Source organism: Mustela nigripes, chromosome 15, assembly GCF_022355385.1.
Source record: "Mustela nigripes isolate SB6536 chromosome 15, MUSNIG.SB6536, whole genome shotgun sequence".
NCBI lineage: Eukaryota > Metazoa > Chordata > Mammalia > Carnivora > Mustelidae > Mustela > Mustela nigripes.
The window spans coordinates 5134407-5157235 of NC_081571.1; the positions used below are offsets into that span (position 1 = coordinate 5134407).

The 22829-nt window shown below is 43.7% G+C and overlaps 1 protein-coding gene across 3 annotated transcripts in view; it reads right to left on the bottom strand.

The window, feature by feature from the left end:
* Positions 1-11132, bottom strand: part of SPATA13 (spermatogenesis associated 13) — a 149454-nt gene extending 138322 nt beyond the window's left edge. Inside the window, exons 1-2 of one of the 3 annotated variants that reach the window (XM_059378087.1) lie at positions 10675-10969; positions 9985-10124 (exon numbers count right to left, since the gene is read on the bottom strand). In XM_059378087.1, the coding sequence (XP_059234070.1) occupies positions 9985-10124; positions 10675-10933 (399 nt within the window). In that variant the 5' untranslated portion in view covers positions 10934-10969. Of the gene's footprint in view, positions 1-9984; positions 10125-10674 lie in introns of all 3 variants that reach the window. The other 2 variants (XM_059378083.1, XM_059378085.1) reach the window with 2 other exon arrangements.
* Positions 11133-22829: the final 11697 nt, after the last annotated feature.

Here is a 22829-nt window from a genome sequence, read left to right on the forward strand (position 1 = left end):
TTATAAAATTTTTTAAATGACAGAATTATATGGAGAACAATTAGTGGCTGCTAAAGAGGGAAAGGAAGGAGTGCGGACAGGAGGGAAGTGGGTATGGCCATAAAAAGACAACATGAGGGATCTTCGTGGTGATGGGAAATATCTGTATCTTGACTGTATCAATGTCAATATCCTAGTTGTGATGTTGTACTCGATCATATAAATATCACTGTACTACATCATGCATGTATATCTATAATTATTTCAAAATGAAAAGTTCAATTAAAATTAATAAACAAGAATTTAAAACTCTCCACAAATACAATTATATATTGCCTTAACTCTCAAATCCCCACTCCCTTCTTCAGCAAACTCCTGCCTCTTCTGTGTCAGATATCCACTTTTACCAACCTTACTCTAGTTAATGAAAACAACCTATGTACCATCGTCTTCCACACAGCCAATTATTGGAATCTGGGTGTGCATTTGGCTGAATATCCCCACAATGGATGCAGATGAGGTCAGCAGGAAAGCCTAGGACCAACACCAGCAGTCTGTATAATTCTGGCACAGGTTACCCAGTCGGGCACCAGCAAGAAGGTGTGGCCACCTGCCTGTTAGGCTGTGGGTAATTATCAGCCCTCTCTATACTGCTTCCTTTGAAGCCATTCACCTAACCCTTGGAACACTTCCACTGTTATCTGTATCACACTATGGGAGAAGCAAGCGGCATTGCAGTCATAACACCACCCAGCAGACACATCAGTGACAGACAGCCGTCCCAGCACCAATTCTCCTTATTTATCTTCCACATGAAAGCAGCAGATGCCATCAGATCTTCTCTGTGGGTTCCGAGATGAAGATCACTACTTCATCATCTTCCTTCCCCTCTTGCCAAATGGCGGCCCTGAAAACATGAGGCAGCCAATGGGCAATGCTTCCCAAGTCCCTTTGCCCTCGGGTGACACAACAGTCACTTCCTTGGGAATCTGAAACCAACCATAACTCCGGGTGAGCAGTCAGTGAGTGGGGGGTCCTGCCAGCACTCTGAGGAGAGAGCTGTAGGGTTCTCCCTATGGGCACATCTCTTTCCAACTAACAATCCATGAGAAGTGTTTTCTAAGCTCATTCTGACTCCTGCAGCGATGACTTTACACAAGGCAGAGGAAGAATTTGTAAAGAGGCAAGAATTTGTAAAGAGAAGACCAGTCATAACTGGTCACAGGGGGATCCAGTACTCTTTAAAGGAGCACATAAAAGTACATCCCCGGTGTACTTTTGTGACAGTGACAAAGACACACGCTTGCAAAAGTTTTGTGGGTTTTTTTCAAATCTTCTCTCACTAATGACTAAGATGCTTCCCAGGTCTTTCCAGGTGACCTGGACATACACAGAGAAGGTGGCTGTCCCAGCTCAGTACGATGAGAGCCTGGGAACCCTCCTGCTGAGCCAGGTCTCCTTTCACAATGTTCTTTATCCCAGACTGATCTGCACAGATACCCACTATCTTCATCTCAGAAGAAAAGTGTTCCAAGTGACACAAAGGGCTCTTAAAAATCCCCAACCTCCATTGTGTACGGAGGAAGACCTGGCCTCTACAGAGATGGCTTTCCAGGAAAGCCAAGAAAACAACACTGTCCTACTGACAACAGGCCATTTCCTTCTTCCTTGAGAGATTCTTCATCCCAGCAGGAAAGGAAATCTAAGAGACTGGCAGTATCGGCCCATAAAAATGAAAAAAGGGTATTCAACTCCTATACTACAAAATCAACAAAACTGTAATCATCTACTTGAATAATTTCAATTCGGTAGTCCAGCATGCACCAAAATTTAATAAACCACTTTGCTTTAGAATAATTGTCACATGGGGTTTGATTTAATTAATCTCAGCAGGCTTGAAAATAGCCCCCAGGAAGTCAATGCGATCAACTTCCCTCAATTGTGCTAGAATGAAAATGTAAGTTAACTATGCTACCAAATCAAGACATATTTAGGCAGGGGTGGCGATTTTCTGTGCTCTGACCTATCTACCTGTAAGCACTGACCTTGTAATGCTCGATCAGTCTCGCTTCTATGTACCAGGAAGGCTTCTGGCTCAGTACCCTTTCAGGGTGAGCACCTTGTATGAGGGGTCAGATTAGAAATAAAGATTAGGGAAAAGCAGAAAGAGTTCTTGCTTCCTCCTCCATGTTTCTTCTATGTTAGAAGGAAAGCAGACCCCATTCTCAGAGCCCAGGGTATTTTTCCTAATTCTGACTGGAGTTAAGAGAAGACCAGATGATCTTCCGGCAGCACTGCTGACAGGCAGAAGAAAGCATACTTACCCTCTCCAGAGAGCAAAGCCGAGAGGAAGTGAATCTTCATCACTCTCCTCCCATCCAAGAGTGAGATCTAATGAGAAAAGGTGAGACTCGCAGGGGGCAGGAGGGCTAAGCTCTGCCAGAGTTACAACTTAGACTTGACCCTGTCCATGTGCCCTCAGTACAGTGCCTCACCCTGGCCCAAACTGGGTCTGCATTTATGAATGAATGGTCCCTACGTCTCAAGGAGCAGAGCATTGTCATTATCCAGAAGCCATCCCGACTTGCAGAAGCACAGGATGCTCAGCAAGGTGTGTGTGGCATTTCCAAGTCTAAGCCTGGAGACAAGCACCTGCCTCCAGGCAACTCAACACTGAGCAAGAGCTGTTTATACCAACGCCGGGTGGTAAGGACCGCACTTGGAGATACAAATACGACCCAGAAAGCCTGATTCCACAAGCTGCACATTTACAAATCACTTGTCTTACCCACACCTTTGCATGACTTGCCATTAAAAAACTAAGAGTTCAAGAGAAGCTGCCACTTTCCTTATTCATAATTCCACAATCCAGAATTCATTCATTTACTTAGTGAGGCCAGGAGTCTAAGACTCAACTTAGAAGGGAACTTTATGTAATGAGGAGCTCACTCTATGTCACACTGTCAGAACACAGTATGTGGTTTTGGCTCCAGCATATACACCCTCCCCTAGACACACACACACACACACACACACACACACACACACAAGTACATGTGCACAAGCACACCACAGATCATAGCCAGGAACCGAAGCTGGCACGTAAAGTACGCAATCCTTTTCCAGGAAGTACAGGACACAATAGTTTTGGAGAAGTGGCCTAAGGTCACAGAGAGCGGTCTTTAATGGTAGATCTGAAACCGGATTTGGTAAAACAAGTAGGCTCCTCAGTTAAGACGAGCCAAGCAATCACTGGGGAAGTTTAGATTTGTTTCAGAAAACTCAAAGGCAGAGAAAACAGGTCTAGCAGATTTTAAAACATACCATTTTAGAGAATATTTTGCTTATTTTTCCTAGCGCATTTCAGATTGTTAACCTCAAATGTTTAAAACCTAAATGTACCTCGAACTGTTCTCATTTTGAATATATAATCCTTCCGAATAGAACTAAAGCTTGTAGATATTAATATAGCCTAGCCTTCTTTACTGTTTTCAATGAGGACTTGGGGGATGTTATTTCAGAAGGATCCATGGAACATTTAAGCAAGGGCAAGTCCTTTGAAGGCCTGTATTTCTAAAGCCTATTCAGTCCGAGAGTAACTGCAGTGATAATGGTAAGACCACACAATGGAGGCTAGTCTTTACCATAATACTGAGCCACTTGTGTGCTGGCTCTACGAAAGTTTCCCCAGTGGTAGGTTTTCACTTAGTAATCGGGCAGCAGAACAAATATAGTGAATCAATTATTTCCATTTGCAGCACACACTTAAATGTCCCAGGGCCAATCTCACAGTAAACACCAATTATTTGCATGCCTGACACAGAAAACAAAACCAAACATGTACTCTTTTTCACAGAAAGAGCACAAATCAGAAACCTGAGATATGAATTCACTTATTTCTCATTTCTTTGTTTAGTTTGGCCACACTAAGAGGACTGGTTGTAGACTGAAAGATAGGACTAACCCACAGAACTCAATCTGCATCACCCATTTCCTTCTGAGGGTACTAACTATTGCTCACTTACTCAAGCCTCCTGGTCCCAGGCAACCTACATTTTAATAACTTGCCAGGATAAATGAGAATAATTGTTGCATGGGGTTTGGCTTAATTAATCTCAGCAGGCTTCGAGGAAGGCCCATGAAGTCACCAGGAAAAATGTCCTTCAGATGTTCCATTATTAAAAGTGGAAGAATTGTGTCACCAAAAAAGACAGGTATAGAAAAGACTGCAGTTATAAATCAAAACCGAAATACTTACACATGCTGATAGAGACAGAGACATGTTTGTCCCTCCAAAGGACGAAGGGAAGAAATAAACTTGCTAGCTTGGCTCTTTTGGTACAAAGCAGGTACTTATCAATAGTTGTCAAATTAATAAAACAATGAATAAACGTTGATTTAATGTATGTGACAAGACAGGGCATGCAAAAAGATTATACATCTTTTCAAGTAATGGTTAGAAATACATAATTTAGGACATAGTGACATTTAGATCCCAGAAAATAGAACCATGCCAAAGAGATGAAGTCTAAAGATTTATTCCAGGTTTGAAAACTGGCATTTAGGTACAAATGACAGATTAGAGCTGGTACAAAATAAACTGGGTTCAGATCCCAACTCTGCTGCTTGCTAACTCTGTGACCTTGGGGAGGCATTTACCGCTCTGTGTTTCAATTGCCTTATCTGAAAAACGTAGACAGTAATGGTCCCCAAATATTAAGTACTCCCCACCCATGTTGTAAAGCATTGCTACTTCATGATTTTAGAATGGTTATATTCCAAAAATTGGAGTTTTTCCATAGAGAATTGGGAAAATGGTGCCCAGGGCTGAGAAGGCTGTGGGGGAGGACACACTCTGTTTACAGCATGACCCTTGCAAAGAGAGGGCTTAGAGAATTAGATGTGGAGATCCATGGCACTGGGCTATTTCACCTCTCAACTCTCAGAACAAAAGACGGGACCACCAGAGATTTCCAAACCAACAGGCATTTGACAATTAACAAGTATTCATCAAACAACTGAAATGGCTCACTTTCCCCTCTTGTTGCCATAAAACCATCAGAGTCTCCTCCAGCACATGTATACGAAGCAATTATTGCGCCAGGCACTCTGCTAAGCAAGAATGGACTCATTTCATCCTCCCAACAGCTGAGCACAGTGATTCCCAAACCTCCCTGCACATGGGAAGCTGCTAAAAATTTCAATGCTTAGGTCACACCCAAAACCAATCATAGTATTTGGGGAGGGAGTAGGAATCAACTTAAAAAAAAAAAAAAAAAAAAAAAAACCGGGCTAATTCAAATGTGCAGTGAAGTTTGAAATGCTACCAAAAGGCTGGGTATTGTTCCCACCTACATTTTTCAGATAAGGCAACTGAGGCACAGAAAGGGTAATTAATACCTTCCCAAGGTCACATAGCAGAGTTAGGATCAGAACTCAGTTTGACTACTGCCAACACTAAAAATCAGGAAAGATGGAGGTGTTACAGAAATAATATAACACTAATGGGCAATGAAATGAAGTGGGGGGCGGGGAGAAATTGTGAGAAAGTACATACACTTGGCAAAGAGATGCAGGACATGTGGACAGCTGTGGACTTGAGGAAAATCCTACCCAATCCAACCAGGCTGAAAACCTTATCGTGTAGCCATGAAGAATAACTATTTAGGACCTCCTGAAAGCACATGTACTAGAACAGTGCTTCTCAAACTCTGGACCTCTGCAGCTCTCCATAGGTCTGAGAGAAAGCCCTAGAATTTGCTCTTCCAACAAATCCCCAAGTGATACTCAGGCCAAACCACTGCTCTAGACAAACAACAGTCATAAATGATAAGCTGGGAGCTATGCCATGCAGAAGTGTTCAGAGTCCCTAGGGTCCCGGAGCTAAAGTCTGTCTCCCCACCTGTGCTTACTCAATCTGGCTGAATCCACCTGCATTATGCCTCCCTCTGTCAGCTCCTTCCCCAATCTGCTCATCCCATTCAGCCCAGGGTGTAGTTAACTCCTCCTCCAGGAAGGCTTCCTGGATCCTAGATCTCTCATGGGCTCCCTAAATCCACTCCTCACAAACTGATCACTATATCTGCTACACATTTTAAGACTTTCCTTTCACACATCTACCTCCCCCACTGGACAGGAATGTGAGGCTCCTTGAGGACCACAGCTGTTTCTGAGGACTCTTTCCATCTTCTCCATCTGGCACAGGCCTGGCACATAAAAGATACACTATAAGCATGCACATGTGAGCACGCCATTCTACCAGGAAGGGTGGGAATGGAGCAAGTAGAAGCAAGACTCAAGTAGGAGCTGGTTTTCTCAGAGCTATAGCTGATTTCAGTGTATAAGCTGGATGTGTCTCAACATACATGTGTAAGTTGTTTCAGGACTCAGGACTCCATCTCTCACCATACACGGTAGTTAAATACTAGGGCCTGACCTCAGAAATGTGTTTAATGTGACTGAATTGTAATTTTAACACTCAAGTACAAGACTGCTCACTGTTTATATAGAACGATAATTTCTACAAAAGACTGTGATCAAAGTTCCAGTAGCAGGAACATATCTCATTCCCCGCCTCCTGTCCCTCCGTTTTAAGACAATAAAATCCTGGACTCGCCCTCCCAAAGATATTATGAGTCAGGCACACGGTCCCTGAAATTACAATGTTGAGTTCTCATTTCTTCCACAATGATACAGAGTGGTCCTACTGCAGGGAAACAGGCAGAGGTTATATCTGACCAAGAAATCTAGTCCTTTAAGGTCTGGTGAAGATGGGGTAACAATTGTGTCTCCAGGACATTTGAATATTAGGGCAAAAGCACGTGATATTACCTGCATCCACAAATGTGGACATTCTGACCACAGTCACTGCCATGTATTAGAAATCTGTATCATCCTCTTTCCATTCGTGGCATGGCAGCAGCTCCCAGAGCCCTCTCAGGCAATGACAAAGCACCATGTACATCCCAAGTGAGACAGACAGGGATGGGCCCTGAAACTCTTATGAGCCTGCCCCTCCCCCCCAATTGCAGATGCAATGTTACATCTGCAGTTCACCAAACAGGAACCATCTAGTTCGGAAAAGCCTCTGCAAAAGAGTGTAGCCAAAGGGAGTTACAAGGGACAGAGGAGACAGACACATGGAAGCATATACTCAGATCTCCTGAGCCAGGCAGCCCAGTGCTCCAATCTCATCCTTGTCACTTACTATGAGGCTTTGGCCATGAAAAAGTCCTTCACCTCCATTTTCTCAGCTGTTAAAGGGGAGCAGAGAAATCTAATTTGCTCTTTAGTTAGAATGATCCTCATCTCAACCACAGAACACAGATAAATACTTGAGATAACTACTGTACCCTCAATTCTCCCAAGGATGGAACCTTGACTGCCCTTCTCATTCTAGAAGCATCAGAGAAGTTAATTACATATGACGTGTACCTTAGGGCATTAGGGTTTAATTCTGTCAAGAAAGACTGATACAGAATGAGTTAAGCAGCATGGGTAAATACTACCCTCTAGGTTCCCGGAGGGTTCCTGGAGGGAAGGAATTAAATAGAAAGGTAGGAGCTGGGAATCAGGGGGGCTTAGGTGGGAGTCCCAGTCCAAGAAAAGGGGGAGAGCATGGCAGAGCCAACACAGAAAGAAAAGCTAACCTGACACGCTCTGTCCGCTTCACTTGTTTCATGTGAGATGCAAGGATGAATGAAGGAAATCATATGAGCACTTTGTGCCTAATGCATTTGTCTGCAAATGGAAAATACAATTAAACATTACAGTTACTGATCTTCAAACGCCCACGTATTACATGATTTGCCTCTAGAAAGCAATGTACATTTGGTGTTCCTTCCTGATGTTCTGGAAATAACAAAATTACTTTTCTAAATCCTCTGAATTTATACTTCCATGATTTTATGATCCCATTTATGCCATTACATATTTCAAAAGCAAACATTTTAAGTGTTTAGCTTTCAGACCCAAAAAAAACAAACCCAGAAAACCCTGACAATTTCTATTTTAAATGAATCCTTCCAGAACCTCTTAGCTCAGGAAAGGAAGAGGAAAGAAGGCTCATTGTTTTCAGCAGCAAGCAGACAGATCAACCCACCAAGCTGTACAGCCAGTCATGAGGAGCCCTGGACCAAAGATCAACAGATCTGGGATCTAAGCTCAGGTCTCCTAGCCTTTGGAGACTACTGCTTCCCCTTGGAGACGTCATTTTACTTCTCTGGGTCAGTTTCCTCATCTGTGGAGCGTAAGATCCCTTCAAGCTATCAAAGTATAAAACTTTACCTACACGCTGCCTCAGTAGCTGCAAAAGGGGAAATATTTGCCTCCAATTTTCAGGATGGTAAAGACCACCTAGGAAATATTTGAACAAGCTTTTGAGATTACATAATGAAATAGAAATAAACGAGACTCATAAAATCACAGGGCTATCAGGGGGGCCCTAGAGGTCTGACCAACTAGTCAAAGTGAATCTCAAATTCCCAATGCACAGGAGACTGCTGGCGATTATCTCTCTTCCAGCCTTCCTGTAGCTAAGGGGACCAATGTATTCTCTTTAGGAAGCCAACTGAAAGAAAGCCTGAATTGACAGTCAGCCCAGACAGTGTCCCCAATCTTTCCAAAGGACATCAGGCATTGGATTTTCCCCCTGCACTGTTCTATAGGTATAGATAATATGCCCTCAATTGTTGTAAACTGCAGACTAAATAAAAGGTGCAATTCATGACCTTATTCCCAAAACCAAATCCCAACCTATGTCTGAGTTCAGAAGTTCCTATAGCATAGAAGTTCAGCACCTGGCAAGAAGGGCTCTGCCACTAGAGAGCCTTGAGAAATTGGGCCTGTTACTTGTCAGCCTCTCTTGTCTCATCTGTAAAATGGGGAAAGTAATAGTATCTACATTTCAGGGATGTGAGGAGGATTAATGAGGTATTAGAGCATGTAAATCCCTCAGAAGAGAGCCCGGCCCAGACTAACTGTTTGATAAGTATATTCAATATTGATATCAATATTAACATAATCCAGTAACTATCTATATGATACTGGAGCAGACTGGAAGGTCCTGAAATCCAGGGTACTCCTGGGGAAAGGCAGAGGCTCCCTCCCTCCACCTTCGGACCCTTTTCAGGCAGTCTGAAATTAAGATGTCTGCAACCTAATGGAGGACTGACTGTAAAAGAGGAAAGGGAACCTAGGAATGGTGGTGGCGTAGAAAATTCACAACCAAAGGAACTGAAACAAGGTGTGCTGTAAAGGCAGCAGCAGGGAAAGCATTTGTGGAGAAGTAGGTAAAAGGCAAGAAAGCACCATGTGGGAGAAATTGGGGAGAGAAGCAACACATGTGCATGTGTACGTGCACAGCACAAATAAAAAAACAGATAATCATCCTGGTTGGAAGATGGCAAATTTGGGGTCCGAAGGAGGTCACTGAAAATTACAATATTGTATAAAAACCAGTCACATAAAACTCTATAAAGGATGTGGGGGCAGAGAACAAGGGTAGCACAGGGAGGAGTGCATAATTAACAGGCACCAGGAGAACAATGGAATGAGGAGGTATGCAAGTTGGGGGACATGAAGAAAAGGTGCATTTGTTATGAATGGTGCACAAATAAAATGGAGTGAGATTTCTGTGCCTGTTAGCAAAGGGAAGCAAAGAACTGGGAGATCTGAAGGGAGGTTGTGGGAATGAAAACACCAGGCAACACAAAAAATATGAGGAGCAGAGAAAACCGGGGGGGGGGGTGTTGATTTTTGGATAGTCTCGATAATAAGTGTTCACTAAATTCAAATTATTGTTCTATTACCAACACTATCATCCAGTGAGGCGAAGCAACTAGCCAGTTTTTTTGTTTGTTGGTTTGGTTTGGTTTGTTTTTTCGCGTTTGGAGGGAGGGGAAATTTGTTGAGGCTCTGTAACTTTACACAGTCAGATGGGTGGCCCGCCAGCCAGCCCAGGTCACCTGAGTTCCCCCTGACGTGAGCAGCACTGCTGGTGTCTACCTTCCTGGAGCTAGTATGCAAATTCCCGCACCACGTCAACCACAGCTGGAACCAAGCCGACTCCGGCAAACCTTCCAATTCAGAGGCGACAGACACCGAGTCCCGGCGGTCTTTCTCGTGAAATGAGACGCAGCTGGGACCTGAGGAGAATCTTGCTTTCAAAACTAAGTTCTCGGACCGCATCCGCTCCATGGCAACCAGCTACAGCAGACCCGGGCCGGTGCCGGTGGCACCGGTGGCGCCACCCGAGGGAGCGGAGCTGTGAAGGGAACACCGGCCGCACCAGGCTCCCCGAACCTTTGTCCGCCCTCCCCGCGCAACCTCGAAGGCCAGGCCCAACGAGTCGGGAGCTTGGGGTAAAGTTTCAGGGTAATCCCCGAACGGGTCGCGCCGGAGACGACCTCTTCCAGGAGCGCCGGCTGCACGCGCTCCCCGGGGTCAACGCCGCTGGCCGAACCTGGGGGTTGGGGGGGTCGCCGAGCAACCACTGCAGGGCACCAACAGGTGGGCAGCTAGGGCTGCCCCGAGAAGCGGCCAGGAGGATGGAGGACGAAGGAGGGCGTCCTCGGGCTTTGAAAGCCGTCGCCTGGGGCTAATTCCTCTCCGCGGTCTCCCGGCTAACAGCCCCAGACGCCTGCCCCCACGCCCCGCGCGCGCCCCGCACAGACGCACGCCGGGGTGCAGCCTCACCTCGTGCGGCTCCCACTCGACGGAGCCTCCAAAGCCAGAGGATCCAAGACGTCCCCGCGACACTGGGCCGGTCCGGGTCCCACGGAGCTCGGAGCACGCCGGGCTCTCGCAGAAGCCTCTGCTCCCGTGCGCTGCCTCTGGGCTGGCGGCGGGCGGGGCGGCTGCCAGAGAAAGCGCGGCGCTGAATCCCGCCCGCGCCGCGGCAGCCGGACTCCCAGGCCACGCCCCCACCCCGCCTCGGGTCACACCCCCAGCCCATTTTAGAGCTACGCCCAAGCCACGCCCCCAACCCGGCTCTCCCTCTACTCCCCTGGCCCCGAGCGCGTTTCCTCTCCAGGCCACGCCCCCGACCCGTTTCGGCCGCGCCTCCAGCCGGGTTCTCTGTCCACTTAGGCCATGCTGCCGACCACACTCACCCTCTGCACCCCGGCCTTGCCACGCCCCCTGCCCGGAGACCCGGCCAAGCCGGTCCCTACCAACATCCCGGCTTCCCCCACCATCTTCCCAGCCTTTCCCAGCCCCTCAAGGCATCCCTCATCTCCCATCAGGATATCCCCCAACCACGCCCCTGGCCCTGCTACACTCCCCCCCCCAACTCCTCTTGCCCTCAGCTACACCCCGAGCCCGGCTCTCTTCCAAACACCCCCAGAGACTACCCCATACCACCACCCCCGGCCGGGTCCTCCTAAGCCAGTCTCTTCCCCTACGCCATCAACCCCCAGCCTCACAAGCCCAGGGTGGGAGGAGCCACCTAGTAGCCCAAGCAACCCCTGGTACCCCAGTCCACTTGCCCCACTTCTGCCTCGGTTTGAAGTTCTCTTTACGCGAAGGAGCAGAGGCTATGCTCACTTCTGAGCAAAGGAAACACTGGGTGCGGATTTTTAAAACTACCCTTCTCCCCAGGAACTAGGGCAAGTCTTATTGTACTGTTTAGTGAAGCCACTCAAAGCACTACCATAACCTTTTCCTTGTGGTCCAAAGGGTAATCAGTAATTCCACATGAAAACCACAGAGGCGAAGCAAGCCCTTCTGTGCGAGGATGTGGACCCCAAACACTCTGTTGATTGTTTACATGCAACTAATGAAACTTGTACACATATTCTTTTAATAAGTGCCAGTTTTTAGATAATTCATTTAAACGGTTATTATCCACCAACACTACTTTAAACGTGGATTATTTTTATAAATCAAAGAACCATAACAACTTTTTTTAAACTAAAAAACATAAAACGATTAAAATACCCAATGAGGAGTAAAAATTAACTTTATATATGCTTTTTTAAACAGTGAAAAAACTTCTAAATAGTGAAAAAACTTTTTTAAAATAGTAAAAAAAAAAATCAAATGGTGGTTACAAGTGGTTATGCATTTGTCTCTGGAATGTAAACCTGTTCATCATAATGTATCAATATTGACTCATCAGTTCTAACAAATGTACCACAGTTACCTAAGATGTCAATGATAGGAGAAACTGGGGGGAGGGAGGGTTAGTATATGGGAGCTCTCCTTTACAGAAAAAAACTTTTCTGTAAACCTAAAACTGCTCTTTAAAAAGTCTATTAATTAAAGCAAACACACCAAAATATTAATGGTAATTAACTCTGAGTGGGGGAAATTTGAACAAATTTTTTTTGTTATGTGAATTTTTATTGAAATCCCCACATTTTTGGCAAAGAGCATATATATTTTTAAAGCAGAAAAAAATATTATGCAAGCAAACTATGGAAAATTTTGGAGGCATAGCATGAGAGGTTAATATCAAATATTCCATTTTATTTTTATTTTATATAACTTTTAAAACATCTGTCTAAAGCTCTTATAAATGTTAAAAATTATATCTATTCTACTATTGTTAAAAAAATTTTCAAGGGCTACACTGAATTTTTTAATGATCTCTAGAATTAGCACCCATCTGGGGAGAAAATTTTGATTTTTCTTTTTAAAAAATCTGGGTCTCAAAGGATTATTTCTGCTTTCTTGGAAATCATAATTAATATTTACATGCAACACTTTTTCTAGTGAAGAAAAACACTATACTCAAAACCAAGTTCGGGGGTGGGGGGTAGAATTAAAGAGTCCTGGCCCTCAAATACTTGGAGCTCTGTAGAGTTAGAAGCATCTGCCTCCGTGACACCTATGACCCTAGCAAAGCCTTTTTGCCTGAGTTTCAGTGTCCTTAGGGAAAAGGGAACCCCCTCTCTCTCTGCATTGGTCGGAAAATACCAAACTTGACCCCATATAAGAATCCTAGCATCTTAGCCCACATAGGGGCTTAATACTTACTAGTTCTTGCCCTTTAAAAAAATATATATATATATTGTTTTAGGGAGAATCTTGAGCTCCTGAGACAAAAGATACTAAGTTGTTGGAACAAGGCAGGATAGTTCAAGAAAAAACTCACTGATATGACCTGGAGGGATTGGATGCTTAACACTCAGCACCATCACTAGCCAAAGCATGAAGGGGATAAATCACCATCTCATTTTTCTAATCAATTAAATGAGAGATCTGGACCAGTGGTCTCTAAGTATCCTTCACTTTCCATCACTGCAAGGGGAATTTCAGTGTGGCTTCTGAGTAAAAAGGCCTAAGTCTCCTGTAGTGACCTCTCTCTTTGCCCACAGGACCAGCCATCAGTCACTGCCCTGCAAACAAAGTTGACATCTGCTTTCTACCCTCCCTACAAAAGAGAACCTCCCAAGGCTTCTTTGAACTTTTTTGTTCCTCTCCATGATCTGCTACTACCAGACACTGACAAGGAGCCGAAATTCTAACAGTAGCCAACCTACAGCTTTTCCCCAAGATTCATTGTAACACCACTCACTGGTGCTTTCTGCAAGAGAGTGTCCAGGGATAGAAGCTACCATTTCTCACCCAAGTGTGCGGTACACTTTTCTTTCTTCTCATAATTACGTCTCCAAAATTTTAATGTTTCTGTTACTATTTATTGAGCACTTTAATATGCTGTGTCATTGACATTCCTTATTTCGTTAAAGCCTCAAAGCAGCCCCCGAAGTACTATTATGTTCCTGTTTTAAAGATGGGGGAAACAAGCATCAGAGAAGGTGAATTAATTGTCTAAGGTTACCCAGCTGGTAAGTAATGGGTCGAGGATTTAATTCCATGCTCCTGCTTTTGAACACTATGAAGAAGACTGTACTGGGACTTCCCTCAGTGTCCTGAGGACTCATGATGGTGTTCCTCTGCTGAAAGTCCCCACTCCTTAGGGGTTTTTCAGGAGCAGGGACAAGGGAAGAAAGTGCTCTGGATGCAACGCTTGTCTCCCATCTCTCAGCCTCATATGCTGAAGTCCCACCCCACAATGAGATGGTTTTAGGAGGTAGGACCTTGGAAGGTAAGCAGGTTTAGAGGAAGTCATGAAGGTGGGAACCCATGATGGGATCAGTGGCCTAATAAGAAGAGAACTCTGGTTCTCTCCCTCTCCCACTTCCTCTCCCTTGGGAGGACATGGCAAGAACGTGGCCAGCTGCAAGCCAGAAAGTGTGTCCTCAACAGACACCTTGGACCTCCCAGCCTCCAAAAATGTAAAAAATAAATTCCTGTTGTTCAAGCCACCCAGGGTGGTCTTTTGTCATGGCAGCTACGCTAATACAGAAAGCAAACTCCTTTTTCCTTGTTTTAGATTGTTTTTCTTCGAGGAGCTTCCAAAATGGAACCCTTCTGGCCTCGAGCCTCACCCTCTTCTGCTTAAAAAGTTACCTGACTGGGGGAAGAAATCCATTGCTCCACCTAACCTAATAATAATTTATTAAAGCTTTTCACTCTTTTCAACTTCTCAACCCAGACTACTCCAGGAAGCAATCTGAGGCCAGTGTCTCTTCCTCAGAGCCAGACTGTCACCTGGATGGGGTACCTGATGGTCCATACCTGGCTGGGGAAGCGGGAGGGCCATGCAGAGAATATTAACCAGAACTTGTCACACAGACCCAAAGTCACAGTCTCTCATTGACTTTATCTCAGGGACATTCTCACTGACATTTTTATCTTCATCTGTCAGTCTCCAGTGTCCTGTTTCTTAATTGGTTGTGAAAGTGGGAAGGGGAGAAAAGATAGCTTGGCTGGCCCACAGTTGTCCCTGAAGGGGAAGGTAAAACCTTAACAGGCATCAGCCAGCCTTGTGGCTCCAGGAAAATTGTTTAACCCCTCTGCGACTTTCTCCTTCTCTGTGACATACTGTGGCGAATTTGTGATAATGTATGTAAAATCCTAACTCACTCTCTGGCACGTGGTAAATGCTCCATAAACGGTAGCTATCATTATTGATCAGAATGGTTAAGAACGATTTGCAGTCTTTAATTCCACAGTTTATCAGAGCAGACATCTCTCTAAACCCAAGCTTCCTAGGATGGAAGAGTAATGTCTGGTATTTGTCAAATTATTTGGGCACATAAATATCTATTGGAGGGAGGGTAAGTAGTGTCCAATTAATCTGGGCATAGAGAGAAAAGGGTTTTCCCTGTTCTTTTTTTTTTTTTTTTTTTTTTAAGATTCTATTTTATTTATTTATTTGACAGAGAGGATGGCGAGAGAGGAAATAGAAGCAGGGGGAATGGGAGAAGGAGAAACGGGCTTCCTGCTGAGCAAGGAGCCCAATGCGGGCCTCAATCCTAAACCCTGGGATCATGACCTGAGCTGAAGGCAGACAGATGCTTAACCAACAGAGCCACCCAGGTGCCCATTTTCCTTGTTCTTTGTCCAGAAGCCAGCTCCAGTAACCTTCTACTGTGCCTTCCCTGTGGGCTCAGCCACAAGGATGCTGGAGGGAATCTGATGGCTCTGGAAGGAATAAGATGGGCAAGGCAGCCATAAGGAAGAGAGAAGAATGAGCAGTGAAACCATGTCCCCAGCTTTCTTACCAGACAACCAGAATCTACACAAAGCCACGAGTGTGGGGGAAGTAGCTGTCTGCAGAGCCCAATTCCCAACTGGTTCTGAAAGCTCTGCAAGGACTCTGACCCGCTCTGAACAGTGACTCTAGGTTTCAAGGGTGTACATTAGCTAGACTGGAGAGAAGACTTTTTGAGACCAGTTCTCCACAAACATAGTCTTTCTCTTTGCCTCAACTAAGCAACTCCTGAAATCCTGTCTTCTTTATTAAATTGCCATGAATGATACCTTCATCTATCAATTTTGCTTTATCTCTCTACCCTTCACCGTGTCACAGCATGCCTTTAATCCTGTACAGGATGTAATCTCTTTGTTAGTGATGAGGCACTGGCTTCGGAAGCAGGCAGAGCGGCGTAGGCCCCCCTTTCACCTCTCCCTAGCTGGGTGGCCTTGGATAAGCTCCTTTGAACCTTTGTTTCTTCAACTGTAATATAGAAATAACAACATGTACCCTGTTGTGTGGTGGGGAATTTTTTTTTTTTTTTTTTTTTTTTTTGAGAGAGAGATTGAGAAAGCAAACACAGAGAGAAAGGCAGAGGGAGAAGGAGAAGCAGACTCCCCACTGAGCAAGGAGCCTTACCCGGCTCCATCCCATGACCCTGGGATCCAGACCTGAGCCAAAGGCATACACTTAACTGACTGAACCAGCCAGGGGCCCCTGAAGTGGGGAATTAAACGAGATAATCTGTGTGAAGACTTTAGAATCGCCAGACCTACAGAGAATATGTAATATGAATGTCTGCTAAGAGCACACACACAGGCAAACCAGATCTGCCTGGTGAACGCCAGAGTCTTTCTCAAGGCTCACCTCAAGTTCACGTCTTTGAAGCCTTCCCTAACTTCCCTAGGTTTGTTACTTTGTATTCTGTGACAACCTAGACCTCAGATACACTTTTATTTTAGGACTAACCAAGAAGATTATGAATCTCCTGAGGCAGAAAAAAAAACCATATATAATATAGTGTGTGTGTGTTTATAGTATAAAATATATTTTTGGGGTGCCTGGGTGGTGCAGTCGTTAAGTGTCTGCCTTTGGCTCAGGTCATCATCTCAAGGCCCTGGGATCGAGCCCCGAATCCGGCTCCCTGCTCAGCAGGAAGCCTGCTTCTCCCTCTCACACTCCCCCTGCTTGTGTTCCCTCTCTTGCTGTGTCTCTGTCAAATAAATAAATAAAATCTTTAAATATATATATATATTTTTATATTTTATAAATATATTTATATAAATTTATAAATGTAAATATTTATAAATAAATATTTATTTTATATACTCACATATTTTCTTAAGATTTAGTTGTCTGTCAGAGAGAAAGAGAGAGCACAACCAAGGGAAGCAGCAGAGGGAGAAACAGGCTCCCTGCTGAGCAAAGATCTTGATGTAGGACTCTAATCCCAGGACTCTGGGATCATGACCTGAGCTGAAGGCAGACGCTCAACTGAGCCACCCAGGAGTCCCTATTTTATATATATATATATATATATATATATTTCTTTTTTAATTTTATTAATTTTTTTTGACAGAGAGAGAGATCACAAGTAGGCAGAGAGGCAGACAGAGAGAGAGGGGGAAGCAGGCCCCCTGATGAGCAGAGAGCCCGATGTGGGGCTCGATCCCAGGACCCCGAATTCATGACCCAAGCCTAAGGCAGATGCTTAACCCACTGAGCCACCCAGGCACCCTATTTTTTTTTTTTAATTAATAGACTTTATTTTTTGAGAGCAGGTTTTAGCTAACATAAGAACTAGTCAGGAAGTTCAGAGTCCCCACATAACTCTTATTGTCACCCTCAACAGTTTCCCTCCTTATTAACATATGGCATCTGTGTGGTACATTTGTTAAAATTGATGAGCCCATACTGATACATTACTATTAACTCGGGTCCATACGTTACAGCGAGGTTCACTTTTCCATTATACAGTTGCACGGGTTTTGACAAAGGCAGGATGTCACGAATCCACCATCACAGTATCACAGATAGTTTCACAGTCCTAGAAACCTCCTGTGTTCCACCTGCTCCTCCCTCCCTCCCAGCTAACCCTGGCAACCACTGATCTCTCCACCATCCCATAGTTTCACCTTTTCCAGAATGTCATATAGTTGGAATCACACAGTATGTAACTTTAGCTGGCAATAATTACTCCTTTAAAAAAAAAAGATTTATTGGGGTGCCTGGGGGCTCACTCAGTTACGTGTCTGACTTTGACTCAGGTCATGGTACCAGGGTCCTGGGATCGAGTCCCAAGTCAGGCTCCCTGCTCAGCAGGGAGTCCGCTTCCCCCTCGCCCTCTGCCCCCAGCAGACTCACAATCTGTCCCTCCCCTCAAATAAATTTTTAAAACTTTAAAAAAAAAAAAAAAAAAAGACTTATTTATTTACTTGAGAGAGAGAGAGTGAGTGCACAAGAGAAAGGGACAGAAGGAGCAGAGGGAGAATCTCAAGCAGACTCTGCACTGAGAGAGGAACTTGATCCCAGTCAGGGCCATGAGATCACCACCTGAGCCATAACCAAGAGACATTTAAGCGACTGCGCCATGCAGGGGCCACTAATTGTTTCTTTTATCATAGCACCCTAAGACTTCAGACACAAATTTTCTTTTACCACTGATCAAAGACATAACCTCCTTAAGGGCAGAAATACTTTTTCTTTTACTTTATTTACTTTGGGATATCCCATGACACTAGGTATATTGCAGGTACTAGGTCTTCAATAAAATAATAATAATAATACAGTATTAGATGTTATTATATCCCTTGAGGTATATTACAAACTTGAAGTATGAAATTTTTTTTGAAAAAAACAGTTCCTAAATTCAAGGTTCTGACAGTCTAGGCAGGCTGCCAGGTCTTTTTGGCTCATTTTTATAAGTCCTATTAAAACAATAATTCTTTTCAACTCCAAAATTCTAAGCAAACTCCTAATAACCCCAGAGCCCACAACTATAATTTGAGATGAATCATGTGACCAGTTTTGAATTTCATCTCTGACCAAACTCTTCCATTTTAAAACCCAAGTTAATTCTCCCCCCCCTCCCCCACTGACTTCAAAAGTAAAGGAGAGCAAATGGGAGAGAACAAGATGATTCACTGTTCACTTATAAGTAGCCTTTAAATAATAAGGGACAAGTTAAGGAGGCAGTTAGAGTATATTTTAAAACAGAGGGTTCCTTCACAGATCAGAATATTAACTAAGGAATATTCACAATAAATTTCTAGACCTGGGTAGCAAGGGAATTTAATAAATGGATGTGCCAGGAAAAGGAGCTATAATAGAATCATATTTGTAGAGGTTTAAGAAAACAGTGGGAAAGCCACATACTGATCAAAGTCAATTAGACTCAAGCATTCTAGCACCTTCTTGGACTTACTGCTTTGCTTGAGACATACAAAATGCCCCCTGAACATTTTTCAGAATTAAACTGGTAATGTTTACAAGTAATAAAACTAAAATATCTCACTACCATTATGATAGCCACCATTCTCTGAGCCAAAGCATACTTGAGGCTTAATTACATCTTTTCTATCTTTTTTTAAGTTTATTTATTTATTTTTAGTAATCTCTGCACCCAATGTGGAGCTCAAATTCACAACCCCAAGATCAAGGGCCACATGGTCTTCCAACTGAGGCAGCCCCAACATCTTTTCATTCAATCTGCAGAGTGAGAGCACGGGTTTCCTATAAGACACAGCTGAATTTGAATCACACCCCTGCCACTTAGTAGCCAAGTGACAAAGAGCGAGTTACTTTATTTCTCTTGCCTCAGATATTTAAAAAATTGAGGTATAAAATACTATGCAGTACATAAATCTTTCATGTGTGGTTGGATGAGTGTTTGTGTGTGTGTGTGTGTGTGTGTGTGTGTGTGTGTGTGTGTTGGACAGATCCTAAGATGACTCTTATGATGCCTTTCTCTTGATGTTTGTGTCTTTATGTAAGCCACTCACCCACTGTAGATACAATCTGCAATTTTCACCCAACCAATAGAAAAATGGCAAGAGTGATAGGATGTTATATTATATAAAGACCCTCTCCTAGTAGACTAGAGGGAAATACTCATTGCTGGTGTGGTAAATGGCTCCGTTGGAGAGGCCCACGTGGTAAGGAACTATGAGCAGCCCCAAGGACCTGGGCAGTCCGGGGTGGGGGTGGGGCGTTGCCCTTCAGCCAATAGCCATAAAAAATCTGACCATAAGCTTCCTTACTTCTGCAAGGAAGTTCTGCCAGCAACCTGAATGGGCTTGGGAGAGCTCGAGCTTCTAGATCAGAACACATCCGAGCCCACATGCTTTTTTTTTTTTTTTTTTAAATATTTTATTTATTTATTTGACAGACAGAGATTACAACTACGCAAAGAGACAGGCAGAGAGAGAGAGAGGAGGAAGCAGGCTCCCTGCCGAGCAGAGAACCCGATGTGGGACTTGATCCCAGGACCCTGAGATCATGACCTGAGCCGAAGGCAGAGGCTTCACCCACTGACCTACGCAGGCACCACCGAGCCCACATCTTGATCACAACTCAGACCCATGCTTCACTGGGTCTATACTTCTGATCTATGGAAACTGAGAGAAAATATCCATGTGTTGCTTTAACCCCACTACGTTTGTGGTAATGTGTTTTCATGTCACAGAAAACTAATGCAGTATCAACGTAACCGCAAGGCTGATCAAAAGATAGAACATCTCCAGCACCTCATGTGCCCTTCCAGTCAGCAATGTCGACATCCAAAGGATACAGATTATTCTGACCACCATCACCATAAATTATCCACTTCATATAAATGGAATCATGCAGTAGGCAGTCCTTTGTGTCTGATTTCTTTTACTTAACATCGTGTCTGCGGGATTTGTCCGTGTTCCGTGTAACAGTAGTTCATTCTTTTCCATTGCTGGGTAGTGGTCCACTGTTTCAATCTACCATGTCCCATTCTACTGGTGATGGACAATTAAGTTGGTTCTCCTGTTGGTTATTATGCTTCTATGAACATTCTTGAGCATGCTTGTACTATAAAAAAAATTATACTTTTTGGGGTAAAAAGCCAGGATCAGTATTGCTGGGTCATAGAGTTTGCACATGTTCACCTTTATTTGGTACCACCAAATATTTTTTCCAAAATGGTTGTATCATTTTACATTCCTACAAGTGATATAATAGACTTCGGGTGCTCCACCACCCTCATTAACATTTGGTATTGTCTTGGCTTAAAAAAAAAGATAGGGATAACAACAGTATATACCACCTAGAGTTGCTGTGAACATCAGGTAAGAATATGTGCAAATGTCCTCAAAAACTAGAACTTGTTTGGGGCGCCTGGGTGACTTAGTGGGTTAAAGCCTCTGCCTTCAGCTCAGGTCATGATCCCAGGGTCCTGGGATAGAGCCCCACATCAGGCTCCGTGCTTCGCAGGGAACCTGCTTCCCTTCCTCTCTCTCTGCCTACCTCTCTGCCTATCTGTGATCTCTGTCTGTCAAATAAACAAAATCTTAAAAAAAAAAAAAACAACTAGAACTTGTTTGATAAATAGTAGGTATTTATTTCCATCTTGCTTTTCAGATCACACAGGTGGAAGACACTGGGCTTGAATTCAAACCCCAAGGGAAAAATTCCAAACATCATCCTCTTTCTACCATAATTCCATTAGGTCACTTCCCAGATGTTCTTTAATGGGCATGAATCTTTACAAATGTTTCAAGATTAATTCTTTTTTTAGACTGCATTCTCCTACATAGGTCCCCAGAAGTACGTATTCTTTCTGTATGACATAAAAGGTAAATAGACTTGCAGCCCTACAATGTAAGGGTATTAGCAATTTCTTTTACAGCAAATTCTCACACTCTTTATTGCCATTTGCTACAGTGCATTCCCTCTACCAAATCTCTTCTGTTGAAAGTGGCCTTCGTTGCCTTTGCTGATTTCCTCAACTAAAGAGCTTAGTTTATACTTAGTCCTAAATTGTCAACTTCTTCACTTTCCTGCCATACACTAATAGACCACTTGTTCTATTACTTCTTCCTCCTTTACATGACAAGAACAAGTTCTATTCACAAATAAAGGCAGTGAAATGGAACATAAGGATTTTGTTGGTGGCAGCAAGAGAGAAGCTGGCGAGGCAGGCCATGTAGCCCAAAGACAGGACAGCAGATGGATAATGTGGTTCCCACATCAGAGGTCCCAGGACCACACAAGGATCTACTTGAAAAAGTCCCAATCACATTTGGGCTCATCTAGCATCAAGGCTCATTTGACAAAGGGCTAACGTGTTTGTAATGCACTGGAATGTTATAATGTTAATTTAATGTTTGTGGAGGAAAAAACACAGATGGAAAAAAATCAGATTGAGGACACCGTCTAAGAAGGATGCCCTAGTCTCAACTCAGAGAATATAATTAGATGTGAAAACAGATGTCATACAGATTTTTTTTCTCAGACACATATTCAGGATTAATTTTTGTTTTGCACATTGCCTTTATCATATTCAACTACCCTGTGTATAGAAATTCAGAAAAGTTAGCAATGAAAAAAGTATTACAATCTGAAATGTAATTGTGAGAAATGACATAGAGAGTCAATATTCAGGCCTGAACACTGAGGTAAGAGAAACAAAACTGTTTCAAGACCTGTAAATTCCTCCAGGATGGCTGAGTTTTGCCAAACACTTACTATTTTTTTTAAATGATTTTTATTTGTTTACTAGAGAGACACAGTGCACAAGATAGAGACAGAGAGAGAACAGGGGCATAGGGAGAGGGAGAAACAGACCCCCCCTCACTGAGTAGGGATCTTGACACAGGGCTTGATCCCAGGACCGTGGGATCATGACCCGAGCCAAAGGCAGACGCTTAACCGACTGAGCCCCACAGGCACCTCTGCCAAACACTTAAAGAAGACTTAATACCGATTCTTCTCAAACTATTCCCCCCAAAAAGAAGAGGATAGAAAGCTTCCAGACTCATTCTACAAAGCCACTATTATCCTGATACCAAAACCAGATAGAGACAGTACAAAAATAAGAAAACTACAGGCCCATATCTCCAGTAAACATGGAGGCATAGCAGACCAAATCCAACAATACATTTAAAAAATTAATTCACCACACTCAAGTGGGATTTATTCCTAGGATGCAAGGCTGGTTCAATATTTGCAAGTCAATCAACATGATACATCACATTAGTAAGAGAAAGGATTAAAAAATATGATTTTTTTTCAATAGATTCAGAAAAAAAGTATATGACAAAGTAAAAGTACAGCATCC